This window comes from Cervus elaphus, chromosome 10 (assembly GCF_910594005.1).
Source record: "Cervus elaphus chromosome 10, mCerEla1.1, whole genome shotgun sequence".
Classification (NCBI taxonomy): domain Eukaryota; kingdom Metazoa; phylum Chordata; class Mammalia; order Artiodactyla; family Cervidae; genus Cervus; species Cervus elaphus.
The window spans coordinates 40,336,017-40,352,688 of NC_057824.1; the positions used below are offsets into that span (position 1 = coordinate 40,336,017).

The 16,672-nt window shown below is 47.9% G+C and overlaps 1 protein-coding gene across 3 annotated transcripts; it reads left to right on the plus strand.

Moving 5' to 3' along the window:
- Positions 1 to 3,869: 3,869 nt before the first annotated feature.
- C10H16orf54 (chromosome 10 C16orf54 homolog) lies at positions 3,870 to 6,802 on the plus strand. Of its 3 annotated transcripts, XM_043914725.1 has the most exons (3): positions 3,870 to 4,230; positions 4,510 to 4,634; positions 4,854 to 6,802. In XM_043914725.1, the coding sequence occupies exon 3, from the start codon at positions 4,854 to 4,856 to the stop codon at positions 5,508 to 5,510; it is 657 nt and encodes a 218-aa protein (XP_043770660.1). In that variant the 5' UTR covers positions 3,870 to 4,230; positions 4,510 to 4,634; the 3' UTR covers positions 5,511 to 6,802. The 3 variants fall into 3 exon arrangements, with proteins under 3 accessions (XP_043770660.1, XP_043770661.1, XP_043770659.1); XM_043914726.1 differs by lacking the exon at positions 4,510 to 4,634 and having other exon boundaries at positions 3,870 to 4,283; XM_043914724.1 differs by lacking the exon at positions 4,510 to 4,634 and having other exon boundaries at positions 3,875 to 4,230.
- The last annotated feature ends 9,870 nt before the right edge of the window (positions 6,803 to 16,672 follow it).

The window sequence follows — 16,672 nt, forward strand, 5'->3', positions numbered from 1 at the left end:
AGACACAAAAGGCCACAAATTGTATGACTGTGCTTATATGAAATATCCACAACAGACAAATTCATACAGAGAGAAAGCAGATAGTGATTGCCAGAGACTGGGGCAAGGAGGGAACGGGGAGTGGGTAGAGGGTTTCCTCCTGGGGTGATGAAATGTTCTGAAATTAGATGGCGGTGGTTGCACAATTTTGTGAATACCCTAAACACCACTGAATTGTATGCTTGAAAAGGGTGAAATTTACCATATGTGAATTGTATAGCTCAATAGAAACAATGATAAATAAATAAACTTTGACCACCCAGGGCTGCTCTATGGAGACAGTGCAGCAGTGAGCAGTGAAGTGATGTATCCGAGATCTATTTGCTACCCCTTGGCATTGGGATGGGAGAGCTGGAGGATGGATGAACTTGGATGGAGGAGTTTTCTAGAACCAGGATCCAAGTGAGTCCTCCAGTTGGATCTCAGGTGACTGATGACCCATAGAGTCAGTATTCCTTTCTGATGAACGGGGCAGTGACGGCCAGGTATGTCGTAAAGGACATGAAGTTTGATGTTGTCTTAAGAGAGTCCATCTTCACCAGAATAAGGCAAAGTATGGTCAGGCTCAGTACACACAAGAGTTGGGGAAAGCTGTGGGAGCCTCTTCAGCCTTCCTTTCTCCTGGAACCATCTGGTGGGCTGTAATCATCAGAAGATGTAGGTTCAGGAATTGGCCACTGAAAGCCGCAGACTGGAATATACCTCATTGACTTTCTTAGGGGCACCATGGCAGAAAAATAGGACTCACAAAAGCCACCGCATGGGCAGGAGCCCCACACATACTCAGCTCAACTGATTGCTCCTTAGAAATCCATCAGGTCCAATTACCTCCAGATGGGGCTTCTGGTTAGGGCTGCAGAGAACTGTTTTTGTTTTTTGTTAAATATTTATTTAACAGGTCATAGCAGGCAGAATCTTCTATCTTCATTGCGGCATGCAGGATCTAGTTCCCCGACCAGGGATTGAGCTGGGGCCTCCTGCATTGGGAGCACAGAGTCTGCATTGGACCACTAGGGAAGTCCCTTTGTTTTTTGTTTTAATATCAATGGCTGGAAACTTCATGTATTTATTTATTTATTTGCTGTATTGCACAGTTTATGAGGGATCTTGGTTCCCGGGCCAGGGATCAAACCTGTGCCACTTGCAGTGGAAGCACCAACTCCTAACCACTGGACTGCCAGGGGAGTCCCCATTTTTACAGTTTTTAAGTGTACAGTGCAGTAGCATCAAGGACAATCGTATTGCTGTGCAAACATCACCATCCTCAATCTGCAGAACTTTTTCATCTCCTCAAACTGAAATTCTAGACCCATTAAACACAAACTCTTCATTCCTCCTCCTCCCAGCCCCTGGCAACCACCAGGGTTCTTTCTATCTATCGAAGTTTGACTACCCTAAGAGCCTCACATGAGTGGAATCATATAGTATTTGTCCTTCTGTGTCTGGCTTATTTCACTTGGCATGATGTTTTCAAGGTTCATCTATGTTGTAGTATGTTTCAAAAGATCCTTCCATTTTAGGCCTAAATAATGTTACATATAATATAAACAATATTTTTAATATAAACATTTTGTTTATCCATTCATCCATCAATAGACATGCGAATTCATTCGAGTTATTTCTGTCTTTTAGCTATTGTGAATAACGCTGCTATAAGCATTAGTGTGAAAATGTGTTTGAGTTTCTGCTTTTAATTCTTTTTAAAAAATTTACTATTATTTTTTAAAACATTTATTTACTTGGCTGTCCCAGGTCTTAGCTGTGGCATGTGAGATCTAGTTCCCTGACCAGGGATTGAACCTGGGCCCCCTGCATTGGGAACAAAGAATCTTAGCCACCAGACCACCAGGGAAGCCCCTGCTTTCAATTCTTGTGCACATACGTAGACATAAAATTGCTGGACATATGGTAATTCTATATTTAATTTCTTGAGGAACCAGTTAAAAAAAAGTTAAGCCTTTCTGTAAGTGATGAGAAACAGTTAAGAATCAAAACAGCCAGTTTGATACCCTGAGAACAAACAAACAAACAAACAAAAACATACCTGGCCTTTCTGGTTTTTAGTAATGTTTACTCTTCTAGTGGGCTTCCCAGGTGGCTCAGTGGTAAACAATCCCCCTGCCAATGCAGGAGATGTAGGTTCAGTCCCTGGGTGGGTCTGGGAAGATGCCCTGGAGGGGGAAATGGCAACTCACTCTAGTATTCTTGCCGGGAGAATTCCATGGACAGAAATCCTGGTAGGCTACAGTCCATGAAGTCACAAAAGAGTTGAACACAACTTAACGACTAAATAACAACAACTCCTAGTGCTTTAATTATTTTTAAGACAGATTATTAATAAGAAAACAGATAAAACAATTTTCAGATTTTATTTACTTGGAATTTATTTTAAAAAGAAAACCTTTTTAATGCCATGAATGCATGTAACATAAAATTTACCATCTTAATCATTTGTACATATCCAATTCAGTGGCATTAAGTTCAGGTTTTATTTTAAGGTTTATAATCTCATCCAATTCTAATATCATTGGGTTTCACAAAGGTCATAAGGCACAGAGCCTTGGGACTCTTTCCTCCTACTCTCATCCCTGCCACATTTTGTACTCCTTCTGACCCTTCCCTCAAAACCACAAAGGCAAAGCAGTCTGAGTCAGGCTGCCTTTGTGACCATCTTTTGTCATGCACTAACATTTTAACATATTTTTGGTAGCCCTTCACATTAAATGGCTGTCATTTTGCAAAATGAAATATGTATTCCTAGGAAGTGTTGTGCTGTATACAGGTTGTTGGCCAGAGAAGGGATTTATATCTATAAATCCCCCCGTCCTCTGATGGACATGAGGTGTAAGACTTAGGGCACAAGACGTAACTTGTTTAGGGCTCATCTGTCCTCTGTCAGTGAGGGAGTCTAACTAGACAATCTGTGAAAGGCTCAAAGTCCAGGAACTGATGATGCTCTTCTTGACCCTCAGGTGCTAAGAGAAAGGAGCCAAGATGGCAAATGTTCACGGTCTTGGTGGTTATTGCTCAGTTGCTCAGTCGTGTCCGACTCTTTGCGACCCCATGGACTGCAGCACGCCAGGCTTCCTTGTCCTTCACAGTCTTCTGGAGTTTGTTCAAACTCATGTCCTTTAAGTTGGAGATGCCACCCAACCATTTCATCCTCTGTCACCCCCTTCTCCTCCTGCCTTCAATCTTTCCCAATGAGTCAGCTCTTCGCATCAGGTGGCCAAAGTACTGGAGCTTCAGCTTCAGCATCAGTCCTTCAATGAATATTCAGGGCTGATTTCCTTTAGGATTGACTGGCTCGATCTCCTTGCAGGCCAAGGGACTCTCAAGAGTCTTCTCCAGCACCATAGTTTGAAAGCATCAATTCTTTGGCAGTCAGCCTTCTTTATGGTCTATGGTCTCACAGCCCTACCTGATTACTGGAAAAAACATAGCTTTGCATATACGGACATTTGTCGTCTCTGCTTTTTAATATGCTATCTAGGTTTGTCATAGAAGCAAGCGTCTTTTTTCTTTTTTTTTTTTTGGAAGCGTCTTTTTATTTCATGGCTGCAGTCACCGTCCACAGTGATTTTGGAGACAGGCCTAAGCACATTTTTTAACCTGGATCCTTCCCAGAAGCCTGGCATTTTTGCTACCTGAGCCTCACCTCATAACTATTTTCCAACGGAAATTGGGGCTAAATGGTCTGAAGAAAAGGAGATACATGCTCATGAAAAACACGGAGAAGGTGGGGCAAGCAGGAGGGGGTGGGGGCAGATGGCAAGAGCGCGATTGGGGGAGGGCCCAGTGGGCGGCGCAGGGCCCCCGCAGCCACTTGGGAGCAAGTTAGAAGGGGCCACCTTGGTGGTCGGGATGGGCTCTGGGTCTCTTTCTTGGCTTCCGCGTACGTGTTCTGAGGTCTGGGGGCTGGCTATGGGGTGACACGGAGTTCGGCAGAGCTACTGCCCATTCCGGCCCCACCCCTTGCCAGGAAACGCCTCCCCGCCGCAGTGACCACATCCCCCCCGCAGGTTGCCTGGGAAACGCTCAGTAGGGGCTGGGGGGATCCAGGGCACAGTTGCCCAGCAACAGGTGGTGCCCTCCCTTCCGCCCTCATGTGAGGCAACTGTCCAGCACTCTGCTCACACAGGGAAGACAGGCTCCGACGGAGAGTCAGAAGCACGGGACCCACTGCCTGAGGTGAGGAGCGCAGGAGGCCCCTGGAGGTGGGGGGCCAGAGGGTCCGCCAGGAGGTGAGCAGAGACAAACAAGGGAGACGGGGTTGGGCAAGAGGTGAGGGCAAAGCCGGAGAGGCGGGGACGGGGTAGAGGTGGCAAACCCAGGGGAGCCTGCAAAGAGCAAGACCAGCTCCAAGGAGAGTTGTGAAGGCCAAGGAGCACCCAGGGTGCTGGCCGGGCCCACACACCCGGGCAGGGCTGGGATAGGTCTCACTTCCTCACCCTGCACTTCCTCTTCCAGGCAAGACCTGAGGGGGGCTGAGACGGGAGGAGAGGAGCCCTCAGGGCCCTTTGAGTTTTATCTGAGGCACCCTGGAGTCTGGGAGGAAAATTCAGCTTCCAGGAAGGGCCTACCTGCAGACCCAGGTGGGCCCTGTTTCTCTGGCCATCTGGCTCCTTCCCGCCCTTTCTGGGTCTCCGGGCTCCTCTTTCTGCGTGGGTCTGTTTCTCACCCAGATATCTGGGAGCCCGGCTCCCCTCTGTCTCTCTCCTCCCCGTGTTCACACCCCTGAGGCCCCCCTCTGTCTCTCCTGGTGGTATCAACCTTGTCTCAGGCGCTTCCTCTCCTGACCGCTGTCTCCTCAGATGCCTCCAACCCCAGCGCCGCTCTCGGGGCAGACAGAGGCCTCCTCGTGGGTCCCGCTGCCCTGCGGACCCTGCATCCCCATCATGGTGGCCCTGGCCGCTCTGGCCGCCGTCTTCCTCCTGGCCACAGCCGTGTTGGCCGAACGCCTGTTTCGCCGCTCCCTCCCGCCGGACCCCAGCATCCGTGCACCCACCCTCGTGTGGCGCCCCGGAGGAGAGCTGTGGATCGAGCCCAGAGGCACGCCCCGAGAGCGCTCTGAGGACTGGTATGGCTCAGAGGTCCCCCTGCTGACAGACGGGGCCCCAGACCCGCCCGCCCAGGGGGGCACCTTGGAGGCACGAGCGACAGCCCCACCCGCTCCCTCAACCCCACGCTCCCCCCCAAGCAGCCTGGTCCCCCAGACCCCACCCAATGCCCCAACCCAGAGCACCTTCTGGGGGCCCCAGGTCTGGGAGGAGAGGCCCCAGGCCCCAGGCCTGGTGAGCTGGGCTGAGCCTGAACAGAGGCCAGAGGCCAGCGCGTATCCCGGGAGCCCTCAGGCCCGGAGGGTGCGGCCAGGAAGCCCCGATCTTGAGTGGGGCCTGCAGCCTCGGGTCACCCTGGAGCAGATCTCAGCTTTCTGGAGGCGTGAAGGCCGAAGCAGCGTGGGTTTCTGAATCCCCAGGGCCTGCCTGGAGGACTGGCCTTCCAGAGACCCTGGGGGGAGGCCCAACCTCAGAGGGATCTTAAGATCCTGAGGCTCCCAAGAGCTTGAGCTGACACCTGAGGTCTCCTTGAGGAATGCCCACCCCAGGGCATTTTACTTGTGGATTTCAGTTCCCCTGGATCTGGGCCTGGGAGGCCTGGATGTGGACAGAGCCTGTGCTTTGGCAGGAACTCAGTGGTGTCTTTGCTTAGCTGCTGGGGGCTGTGGCACAGAGAACTGGATTTGGGGCTGTCTCTGGTGACTCAGGCAGTAAAAAAATCTGCCTGTGACGTGGGAGACCCAGGTTCCATCCCTGGGTCGGGAAGAACTCCTGCGGAAGGAAATAACAACCAACTCCAGCATCCTTGCCTGGGAAATCCCATGGACAGAAAAGCCTGGCGAGCTACAGTCCATGTGGTTGCCAAGGGTTAGACACAACTGAGTGGCTAACACTGCGTCAGAAGCTGCCAAGATCACACTTTGGATTAAGAACTCAAGGCAACAGACAGGAAGGAAATAGCATCAACACAGCGGCTTCCATCTTTCTTCTGCGTGTACCTGAGATGCCAACACTGGAGTCAAGGGTCCCATAGATGCTGAAGAACAGACTGTGGTGATGACGAGTGTCAGCCACTAGCAGGAGAGACAGGAATTCAGCTTCCCAGGCCCCCATCATCCCACCAGAAAAACACATACAGAGAGGTCAAGATACAACAGAACATCTTATTAGATACAAACTGTGGCTTTGGCCCCCTGCTGGTGACAGGAGGCCCTCTCTTGCCTGCAGTGAGACCTACAGTCTAAAAAAAGCCAGCAGGCAGCAAGTCCTCTTGAGGCCATCTCATCTTAGCCCTCTGGATCTTACCCCTCCACATGGGGGGAGGCCTGATCCACGGAGATCTGAGTTTGATCCAATGCAGAAGGGACACTCTCTTGAGCAAGGCAGCTCCTAAAACCGCGTCCCTGGCCATCTTTCCTCCCAGTTCGCTAGCCAGAGCTGCCCCAAGACAGGCTTACTTATAGTGTTCCACCCCACAAAAATGGAGCCCCCATATCTGTATCAGCTGACCTCCCCTTTGGGCGTGGAGCCAGGAGTTGGGGGTGGGGTGGGGGCAGGCGAAGGAATTTCCATTCCCTGGGATCTGACTTCTCAACCTCAGTCCTGAATGTTAGGATTTCTGCCATATCAGTTGACCACCTGTACTTTACATTTTTCTTTACACATGGTTTACTGTTTGCTTAATAAATTTATTTTACAAGGAATCTGTTGTGTATCATTTCTGTAAATGGAAAACCAAGTACCACGGGCCAGAAATAGAAGGTTAAACATGGAAATAAATACAATGTAAACAAAGATATCAAGTTCTAAGTAGACTTGATTTCCTGCTGGAGGCATTGACCTAGAGATTTGCCCTTTTTTTGTTAAAAGGATCAACAGTGTTGTTGTTGAGTTGATAAATCCTGTCCGACTCTTGGCAACCCTATGGACTGTAGCCCGCCGGGCTCCTCTGCCCATGGGATTTCCCAGGTAAGAGTACTGGAAAACTCTTGCCATTTCCTTCTCCAGGGGGATCGACCCAGGGATCAATCCTGCGTTGGCAGGTGGGTCCTTTACTGCTGAGCCACCAGGAAAGCCCTGTCAGCAGTGTTAGAAAAGTGGCAGACACTCTAGCGCCATCCTGAGACCTGCCCCCAGATGACCTGCCCTGGGAGCAGCCATCCTGTGTGACTTAATGCCGGCCAGGAGTCCCTCCCCCAAGTTCATCCACACCCAGGAAATGCTGGGGGGTAGAGGCCAACACTCTGCTCTTCCTGCCAGGAGGGCCGGGGAGCCTCCATTCTCATTGCTTGGATGTCAGAAGTTGGAGCAGCAGTCCGGGAACCAACACACCCACCTCCCCTCCCACCCGAGGCTGAGGGACCCTCCCGTCTTCTCCCACCTCACACTCATCCCGTTTGTGTTCCTCCCAGCCTGGCCCAGGGGGTGGAGGAATCAGACCTGACCCCGCCCTCAGGGAGCTCTCAGTCTCTCTAGCAGCTGGTGTGGGGGTGGAGTGAGGTGAGATAAGACCGGAAGACACTAGTGATACAAGATCAGTCCCATCTCTGTCACTCACAGTTGGCTAATAGTGTTACTTCTCCTTGTCACCATCAGCTAACCAGACTCTGTTGTGGGGACTCCGCCCACGAGGTGTGAACGGTCCCAGGGAAATGAGAGCTCAGAGCTTAGATGCCTGTGCACCAAGGGCTCAGTGGAGGGACATGGCCCCAGTGCTCCGATCTGGTTCTATCACCCACTCACTTGGAGAAAAGTAATTTCTGTATTCCTGGGCCTCACATTCTTTCTCAAGACACAGAGAGAGTTGAAAGTTAAACCAATGCTCTATTGGAGCTTTCCTAGCTGTGACATCTAAGGATATGATAAAATGAAAGATGGTCTCATACACTCACGTGTGGATGAATGTCATCTCCCTGAGGCAGAGTCCAACTTGCTGTCCCCCAAATCTCCTTTATGTCCCCAGACCCAGAACAGGATCTAAAATATAGCAGAAGCCCAAAGAAAGGGCAAGGGGAATGACTATAAATAGATGGATTAATAGATGCATTCATTTTACCCTTTCTCTTTTTCCTTTTTTTTGGCTGCACTCCATGGCACATGGGATCCTTGTTCCCCGGCCAGGGATAAACCTCATGTCCCCTGCATTGGAAACCTGAAGTCTTAACCACTGGACCACCAGGGAAGTCCTCCCTTCTCCTCTTTATTTTGGACCTCTCTTCGTTTTTAACACTGTCTTGTTACTTTCTCATGCTGAGTCCTTCCTTTACGCCTTTCAGCATTTAAAATGTACTTCTTCAGGACTTCCCTGGTGGTCCAGTGGTTAAGACTCTGTGCTTCCAGTGCAAGGGATGCGGGTTCAATTCCAAGTCAGGGAACTAAGATCCCACATGCTACACGGCCAAGAATTAAAAACAAATGAACAAAACCATAAAAATAAAGCATACTTCCTGAATGGTCCTTTACCTAAAAACTCTGTAGTCTTGAGTCAAGTTCTAGAGTGTCTGCTCACTCTCATTCATGACAGCTGGCTTCCTCTTATGTTTTCTAAGTTGGGGCCATGAACTCAGCTCCAGCAGGGCCTTATCCATGGAAATCCATGTGACCAGCTCCAGGGTGTCTGTTTAGAGAGCTTCTGTGTTTGCTCCAGCCAAGGATGCTTCAGGGGCATCACCAAGCCTGAACCACATTATTTGTTCATTTTTATTTGGGCTTCCAAGACTATATAAATCATATAAATTTGAACCCCAAATTTAAATGAAGGCACATCTTTGCTTATGAACTCTCAGGGGAGCCTTTCCATTACCACCAGTTCTCAGGATGTGACCCACCAGGTTCTTTTGTGCTCCCTGGGCTGATGGAAAGGTTTGGTTTTTTTTTTCCTAGCCTGCATTTTCACTGAGAGTGTCACCCTTTAAGGGACTGAGCTGAATGTTAGAGTCTCAGTTTTCAATGCCCCAGGTAAATCTTCTCCAAAATATAGGTGGAGGTAAAACCCAAACTCCTTCTTTTTGCCAACTGTCCATGAGCTCCCCCACCTTTGGCTTTCAATTTCCTCTTTGTGTGTGGCTCCGGGGATTCCCCTTAGTTTCTTGAAGCTCAGCTGTGCTTTGTAAAGGATGTTTGCTTGATTTTATGCAGCATTTCTAGATGTTTCACAGCAGGCACGTGCTTGTCAGATTAATACCATTCGCAATATCACCAAAAACAAACAAACAGCCGATTTCCTCTATAACCAAGGTCAAATCTTCACAGCTAAACTTCTGGAAGGACCCGTCTGTCCCAGCAGGCTACATTTGCTCATCTCCCCATCACTGTGCAACCTGCTGCAGGCTTCTATACTCTTCCAGCATTCTCCAGAAACTACCTTCCCCAAAACCAAGATCTGCATATGTTAATCAAAGGACACTACTCAGTCTCCTGTGAGCATCTTAGATATTTTGATTCCCTATCTTTTTTTTTTTTGGCCACACCACATGTCATGGGGGATCTAGTTGCCTGACCAGGGATCGAAGGCGAGTCCACTGCATTGGGAGTGAGGAGTCTTAGCCATTGGATCACCAGGGAAGTCCCTGGGTCAGATAACGTCATGTTCCTGTACACTGTGGAATATTTTGCAGCAACTCTAGTTGTGAAGAGATGTCTGCAGGCATTGCCAAATGTCACCTGGGGTGGGGTGGGGAGGGGAACCAACCTCTCAGATCTAAGTGAAGCATTTTAATCAATTAACGCACCTGCACATAGAGCTTGCAACCTGTCCAGAGAAAGGCCCACTGGGGAGCTAGACATAGCTGCCAGGTAGAACCACAGGTGCCACCTCTTACTGATTATCAGGGGCACCAAAAAAGGATTAAGATGAAGAGATAAAACAACTAACCCTGGAGGAAATGATAGGGATGGAATTGGATAGTTAAACAAGTAGTTGTAGAAGTCCCAACAGGGGACTATAGAGAAGGAAACCTAGGAAATTTTGGGAGGGCATTGTAAGTTAATGATAGCTCAAGAAAGCTATTGGGAGAAGGAAATGGCAACCCACTCCAGTATTCTTGGCTGGAGAATCCCAGGGATAGAGGAGCCTGGTGGGCTGCCGTCTATGGGGGTTGCACAGTCGGACACGACTGAAGTGATTTAGCCGCAGCAGCAGCGGCAAGAAAGCTATTGGAACATTATTCAATGAAGCAAGCTTGCTTAATTATAAAACCATAAACAAACCCATAAGATATGCCCCAGGCTACTAGATGGAAGAAATGTCACCATTCTTCTACTAACAAGATAATCCTATTTGACCTCATAGGGTCAGACACTTTTCTGCCTAATATGTATGCCTAATGACGTATGCCTTACATCTGCCTCTCTGTCTACCTGAAGAAGGCGGTCTTCTCCCCTCCCCCCTTTTCATTAGAAATTGTCTCCCACTCAATCCTCAGGGCAGAGCTCCCTCACCTGCCCACTTGCATCTCTTAAAACCGTTCTATATTAATAAATCTACTTCTTGCTATCACTTTGCCTCTCGCTGAATTCCTTCTGCATTGAGACACAAAGAACCTGACCCTCAGTAAGCCCAGACACTGGGTGAGTGATTCTAATTAAAAAATTGTGGATTCAAGTCCCAAACTGGGTTTTGGCTGGGTTCAAGTCCCAATCTGATGTAAATGGTTTCAGAAACAAATAAGATAATACACCATGAAACCAGCAGAGGCTTCTAGGAAGACAGTGCATCACAATGTCTTTTGTAGTTGAAAATTATAAATTATAATATAATTTGGAAATTGCAAATTTGATTGCCCAAATGAAAAAGTTAATCAAAAGAATGTATGGGCAGAAAAGGTTTTTAAACATCTCTCAGGATGTAGAGGAAAAGAAATGGAAAACATGTAAGAAATGTTAAGAGATGAAGGGTCAATTCATTTAATACTTACCTAGGGGCTTTCCTGGTGGTCCAGTGGCTAAGACTCTGTGCTGCAAATGCAGAGGGCCCGAGTTCAGTCCCTGGTTGGGGAGCTAGATCCCACACGGTACAACAAAGATGGGAGATTCTGTGTGCCACAACTAAGACCTGGCTGGATCTTAGAAAAAGCAAAGGAATTCCAAAAATCATCTACTTTTGCTTCACTGACTATGTTAAAGCCTTTGACTGCGTCACAACAAACTGTGGAAAATTCTTAAAGAGATGGGAATACCAGACCACCTTACCTGCCTCCTGAGAAACCTGTATGCAGAACAGGAAGAAACAAAGCCAGACATGGAACAAAGAACTGGTTCAAAATTGGGAAAGGAGTATGTCAAGCCTGTACATTGTCACCCTGTTGATTTAACTTATATGCAAAGTACATCATGCAAAATGCCCGGCTGGATGATTCACAAACTGAAATGAAGATTACCTGGAGAAATATCAATGACCTCAGATATGCAGATGACACCACTTAAATGGCAGAAAGCAAAGAGGAACTAAAGAGCCTCTTGATGAAGGTGAAAGAGGAGAGTGAAAATGCTGGCTTAAAACTCAACAGTCAAAAAACTAAGATTGTGGCATCTGGTCCCATGACTTCGTGTCAAATAGATGGGGAAACAATGGAAACAATGACAAACTTTATTTTCTTGGGCTCCAAAATTACTACGGACAGTGACTGCAGCCATGAAATTAAAAGACGATTTCTTCTTGGAAGAAAAGCTATGACAAACCTAGACAGCGTTTTAAAAGCAGAGACATCACTTTTCTGACAAAGGTCTATGTAGTTCAAAGCTATGGTTTTTCCAGTAGTCATGTAGGGATGTGAGACCATAGACCATAAAGAAGGCTGAGTGCCAAAGAATTGATGCTTTTGAACTGTGGTGCTGGAGAAGACTCTTGAGAGTCCTTTGGACTGCGAGCAGATCAAACCGGTCAAATCCTAAAGGCATTCAACCCTAAATACTCATTGGAAAGACTGATGCTGAGGCTGAAGCTCCAATACTTTGGCCACCTGATGTGAAGAGTCGACTCATTAGAAAAGACCCTTATGCTGGGAAGGACTGAGGGCGAGAGGAGAAGCAGGTGACAGAGGATGAAATGGTCAGATCACATCACTCAATGGACATGAATCTGAGCAAACTCAAGGAGGTAGTAAAGGACAGGGAAGCCTGGTTTATTGCAGTTCATGGAATAGCAAAGAGTCGGACATGACTTAGTGACTGAATAAACAACAGAAGAATTATATAGATTCATCTATATAATTACAGATTACAAAATTATCTGGTGCTCAGCAAGGTGAAATTCACCACATCTCGAAAGCAGTAATAAGTGAAAATGACAGGAGAGGATAAATGAACTGTCAGAAAAGATTATGGATTTTTTTGGTTCTATTTTAATTATTGTATCCAGAGCATCACAGAACTGTTGCCTCAGATAGGTCACAAAAACAGTTCTTTTGCATCTTCTACCTTTCCCCCAATGGACTTGTCATCCTTTGGAATTAGATTGGCATTTAAAAATGCAAGACTTGGTCTAGCCCTTGAAATCTTCCATCCATTTGGATAATTACTATACCAATAATACAAAAATAACTTTAGTGCAATCCTTTACCTAAAAGCCTGCCAAAGCTCAATGAATTCTCCTAATATTCAAAAACAAAGCAAATCATGCAAAAAATAAAAGAGATATTTTTGGCTCTTGGTGAGATTACAGTTAAGGGGCTTTAAAATTGTTTTTTGTTTTGTTTTAATGTGGGAAGCATGATTTTTATCCAGCCTTTAAGAAATCAACATTGTTCTTGTTTATTTCTGGCTACGATGGGTCTTCGTTACTGCGAGGGCTTTCTCTAATTGCCGCGTTCAGGTTTCTCATTTCAGTGGTTTCTCTTGTTGCAGAGTATGGATTCTAGAGCGCAGGCTCAGTAGTTGTGGAGTACGGGCTCAGTTGCCCCACAGCATGTGGAATCTTCCCGGACAAGGGATCAAACCCATGTCCCCTGCATTGGCAGGTGGATTCTTAACCACTGGTCCACCAGGGAAGTTTCAGCATTGTTCTTTATATACTGATGTAGTATTCCAAAAGAATCTTTTCTTTGGTTAATAAGCAGCCAAATATTAAGAAAGTGATTTATGAAATAGATCTTTGCTGGTGCTAAGTCTTCTGAAAATTTTAGCTCAAGAGCTGGAAGAAGAAATAGGTTACCCAGTGACCCACCAAACTAGAGGTACATAAGAGTATCTTTGCCTCTGATCATTCCCTGAGTGCGCTGTACTAGGTCCAGGGATCCAAAGAGCACTACCTACCTGAAATAAAGCCCACGTTACCTGGAGTAAATCTACTGTGCACAGAGATCAATGGAGATGTTATTTAGAGCCTCATGGTCAGATTCTCTTCAGATCTTTGTAGTTTGGTTTTACAAGCTGAGTTACTTAGGGCCTCAGAAAGCAGCTTTTAAAAGCAGTTACTGAGTAACTGCCAAAATGTTCTATTCCTCAGGAAGTGATTGGAATGATGTACGGAGATGTTGAAACATTTATGGAATTTTACCTACTGTCTTGAAGGGCTAGCAATAAATTAATATACGTGTCCACACCACATAATAGCACAGTGGGATTTTTTAAAGATCCAAAGTTGAATTGTTTTCAGATACAGTTTGGTTTGCCAATAATGTCTTGCCGCTTTAAAATCCTTTCAGCTTTCTGTGGCCTTGACTCACTGAAGCTCACGCCCGCTGAGTTCACTGGCTCTGCCAACCTAGTTTGATTTCTTGTCTTCCCTGACCCTGCACACATAGTGTTCCAGTAGTTGGGTTGGGTGGAGGGGTGGGACGGGAAATGGATGCATGGAAGGGGAGTGGGTGGATGGAAGGGGCCTGGGCAAGTGAGTAAGTGTTAGCAGAATGGGGTGGGGGCGGTGTAGAGCCTGGGAAGTTTGGTGAGTTGAATGAGTCTTGGGGGTCTCTGGAGTACACAGGGCCTTGAAGTCACTGAGATACCCTAAGCAGTTGGAGGGGGATCTGATGAGGGGATTAAGCTGGAAAAGTGGGTGGAAGACACGCCTGGCGCACACCCTTCCTCAGCTTTCCTTCTTGGGCAGATGCTGCACATTATTCACAGCCTCTTAGCCTAGTATCTTTGAAATCTGAAAGGAAGATGGAATCAGAGAGGAATGGACGGTGCTGTGACTGCAGTGCCCTCTGGTGGCCATAAGGGGATTTGGCGGTATTCTTAGGTATTTTTTTCATTGTCTATTCTCCCCTTGACACTCCATTGTCTATTCCTTCCCCTACCCCGCCCCGCCCACACATAGAGCCCCCCACTGGAATATAAACTCCCTGAGACCAGGGCTTTTTCACCGTTTGCTCATTGTTGTATATCCAGAGTCTAGGATAGTACCTGGCACATAGTAGGCTTTCAACAAATACTTATTTTTGAATCTGCTCCTCCAGTTTATTGACCCTGAGTGGCATTCTTAACTTCGTAAAGCCTCAGTTTCCTGAGCAAATTGGAGATACTAACATCCCCACTTCCATAAGCATGAACTGAGAACGAGACCTATCGTGCTGAGCAAAGGCCCCCAGTTAAATAAATGTGCGTTCCCTTCTCCCCCAGCCGCTGGCAGTGATGATGCAGTATATGCTGCCTTGATTTGCACCTGATTTGATGGGCATGTTTGCTTTAATGGGCATGGGCTTTATGCTGGATGGGGGACAGCCTGTGGAAGTCATCTAGTCTCAGGCTGGTCAGAGAAGAAGGAAGACAGCAGATAGATACCAGGTGAGATGTGAGACTTCGGCCATTCACCCCTGTCTCCTCATCCTCACAGCCACACCCAATTCTTCCTCTGGCCCTGAACCCATCAGGCTCCATCTGCCCTCTGAACCTTTGCAGATGCTGTTTCTCCTACTTGCCCTCCCTTCTTGCTAACCACCTGCCATGACCCACATTCAAGCCCTCTGAGTAGTGGTAACAGTCTTCCCTTGGCCTGCCTACAGTCACTCTGGCCCCCTCAAATAGATCTTCCTGCAAATATGCTTATCTCATTTTCCGGCATCAATCTGATTGTTCTCGGGACAAAGTCCAAGTCCTCTGACCTACCATTTTGTGGTCTGGATGCTGCCCAGCTCCTAGTCATCTTGCCTATCCTGATCCCAGCTTCAAATCTTAACCAAACAATCCAAGCCATTTCCCACTTCTGACCCTTTGCTCACGCAGTCTGCTCTGCCTGGAAATCCATCCTTGCAAGGAGAGCATGAATTGCTTTTGCCTTCCCAGGCTCCCTTTTCTTCTAGGCAGGTGGCGGAATCCCCTCCCAGTGCTTGCATTTAGGATCAGGCTGGGAGGACTGGGTTCATTTTTCTGTTCAAGGGTGAGCTTGAGAATCAGCCTGGCAGCCTGCTTTTTTCTATTTTAATTGGGATGCTGTGGGTGCTGCCCACATTCTCCAGTTGGCCACAGTTCTCTTCCCTGAGTCTTCTTCCAGCCTCCCCCGTTTGTCTCATGTGCTTGGATCCTAGAGGCATTTGAGTTTGAGACTCCTGGTACACGTCTCCCTTCTGCCTCTACTAGACTCTGACTCCCTCTTGAGCCCAAGGGTTTTGCCTTTCAGTTCCCTGCTCATCTTGGGTCCCCATTTCTGTCCTGACACCCAGTTCCATGAGGGTTCAGTTATCCCCCTGCAGGTTGGAGGAGCTGGTCCTCGAAGATCTAAGATCCCTGGAGCAGGAAAGGCTACCTAGCAGAGAGTGTCCTTGTTTCCTTGGAGGCAGGACAGAAGGGCCTTGGGGTGGAAGTGTGTATTGCAGCATAGGTGTGGCCCAGGTGGCATCTCTGGCCCGTGTCCTGTGAGAATAGCCCCTTTAGTTCAGGACATCAACCAAGGCAGCAGCCACTTCTGCCCGGCATCTTTGCTAGATGAATCTCCACTGTGTGCTCAGAGCCTGGCCATGGCAGGCGCTCAGCACACATCTGATGCTTGAAAGATGAAGGTATTGGCCTGTCTGGAGCTTTCCCACCTGGGGTGAGCTTGATGTTTTCTTGATCTGCTCCTTTCCCATCACTGGTCTCCAGGGTTGAAAAGGGGGCAGAGGGGTAGAATAGATCCCTCAAGACAGACTGGGACCCCCAGTCTCCCCCTGAAGAAGGAGCCTCTGTGGGTGAGACCTGTTTTTCTCTCCTACTGGCAAAGGGTGGAGAAGAGAGTAGATTCTGGGAGGGGAGAGGCGACTCCAGACTGAAGCCCTTCCAGAAGGAAGCACCCTGGGGACCACCTTCACCCTTGGGGCCCTTCATGCTCTCGTTCTTCCCAGAGCCATGTCAGAGAGAGGTTTGAGGTGAGGGTAGGAGTGGCCACACAAATGGCCAAGACCTCAGTGGTGCGTGTGTGCATGTGTGCTTGGGGGGCTGGATTTAGACCCTCTGTTTAGACCTCTGAGTCCTGACCTAGCACGGAATGAAGTTTGATGTCTGAACACGGGCCCCCACCCGTCCCTTCCTTACTCCCTAACCTGACCTTGGTTCTGGTCCTCTCAGAGGCTCAGCAGCTTCGTACCTCTCCCAACTAATGATATCCTAAAAGGCCTTCAGCACCCAATGGGGGTTTCATCTGGGGAAGGATGGGTGGTGGA

What these genes read in the sequence shown, in the direction of transcription:
- C10H16orf54 (XM_043914726.1), top strand. Translation starts at nt 4,854, where the DNA reads ATGCCTCCAACCCCAGCGCCGCTCTCGGGGCAGACAGAGGCCTCCTCG.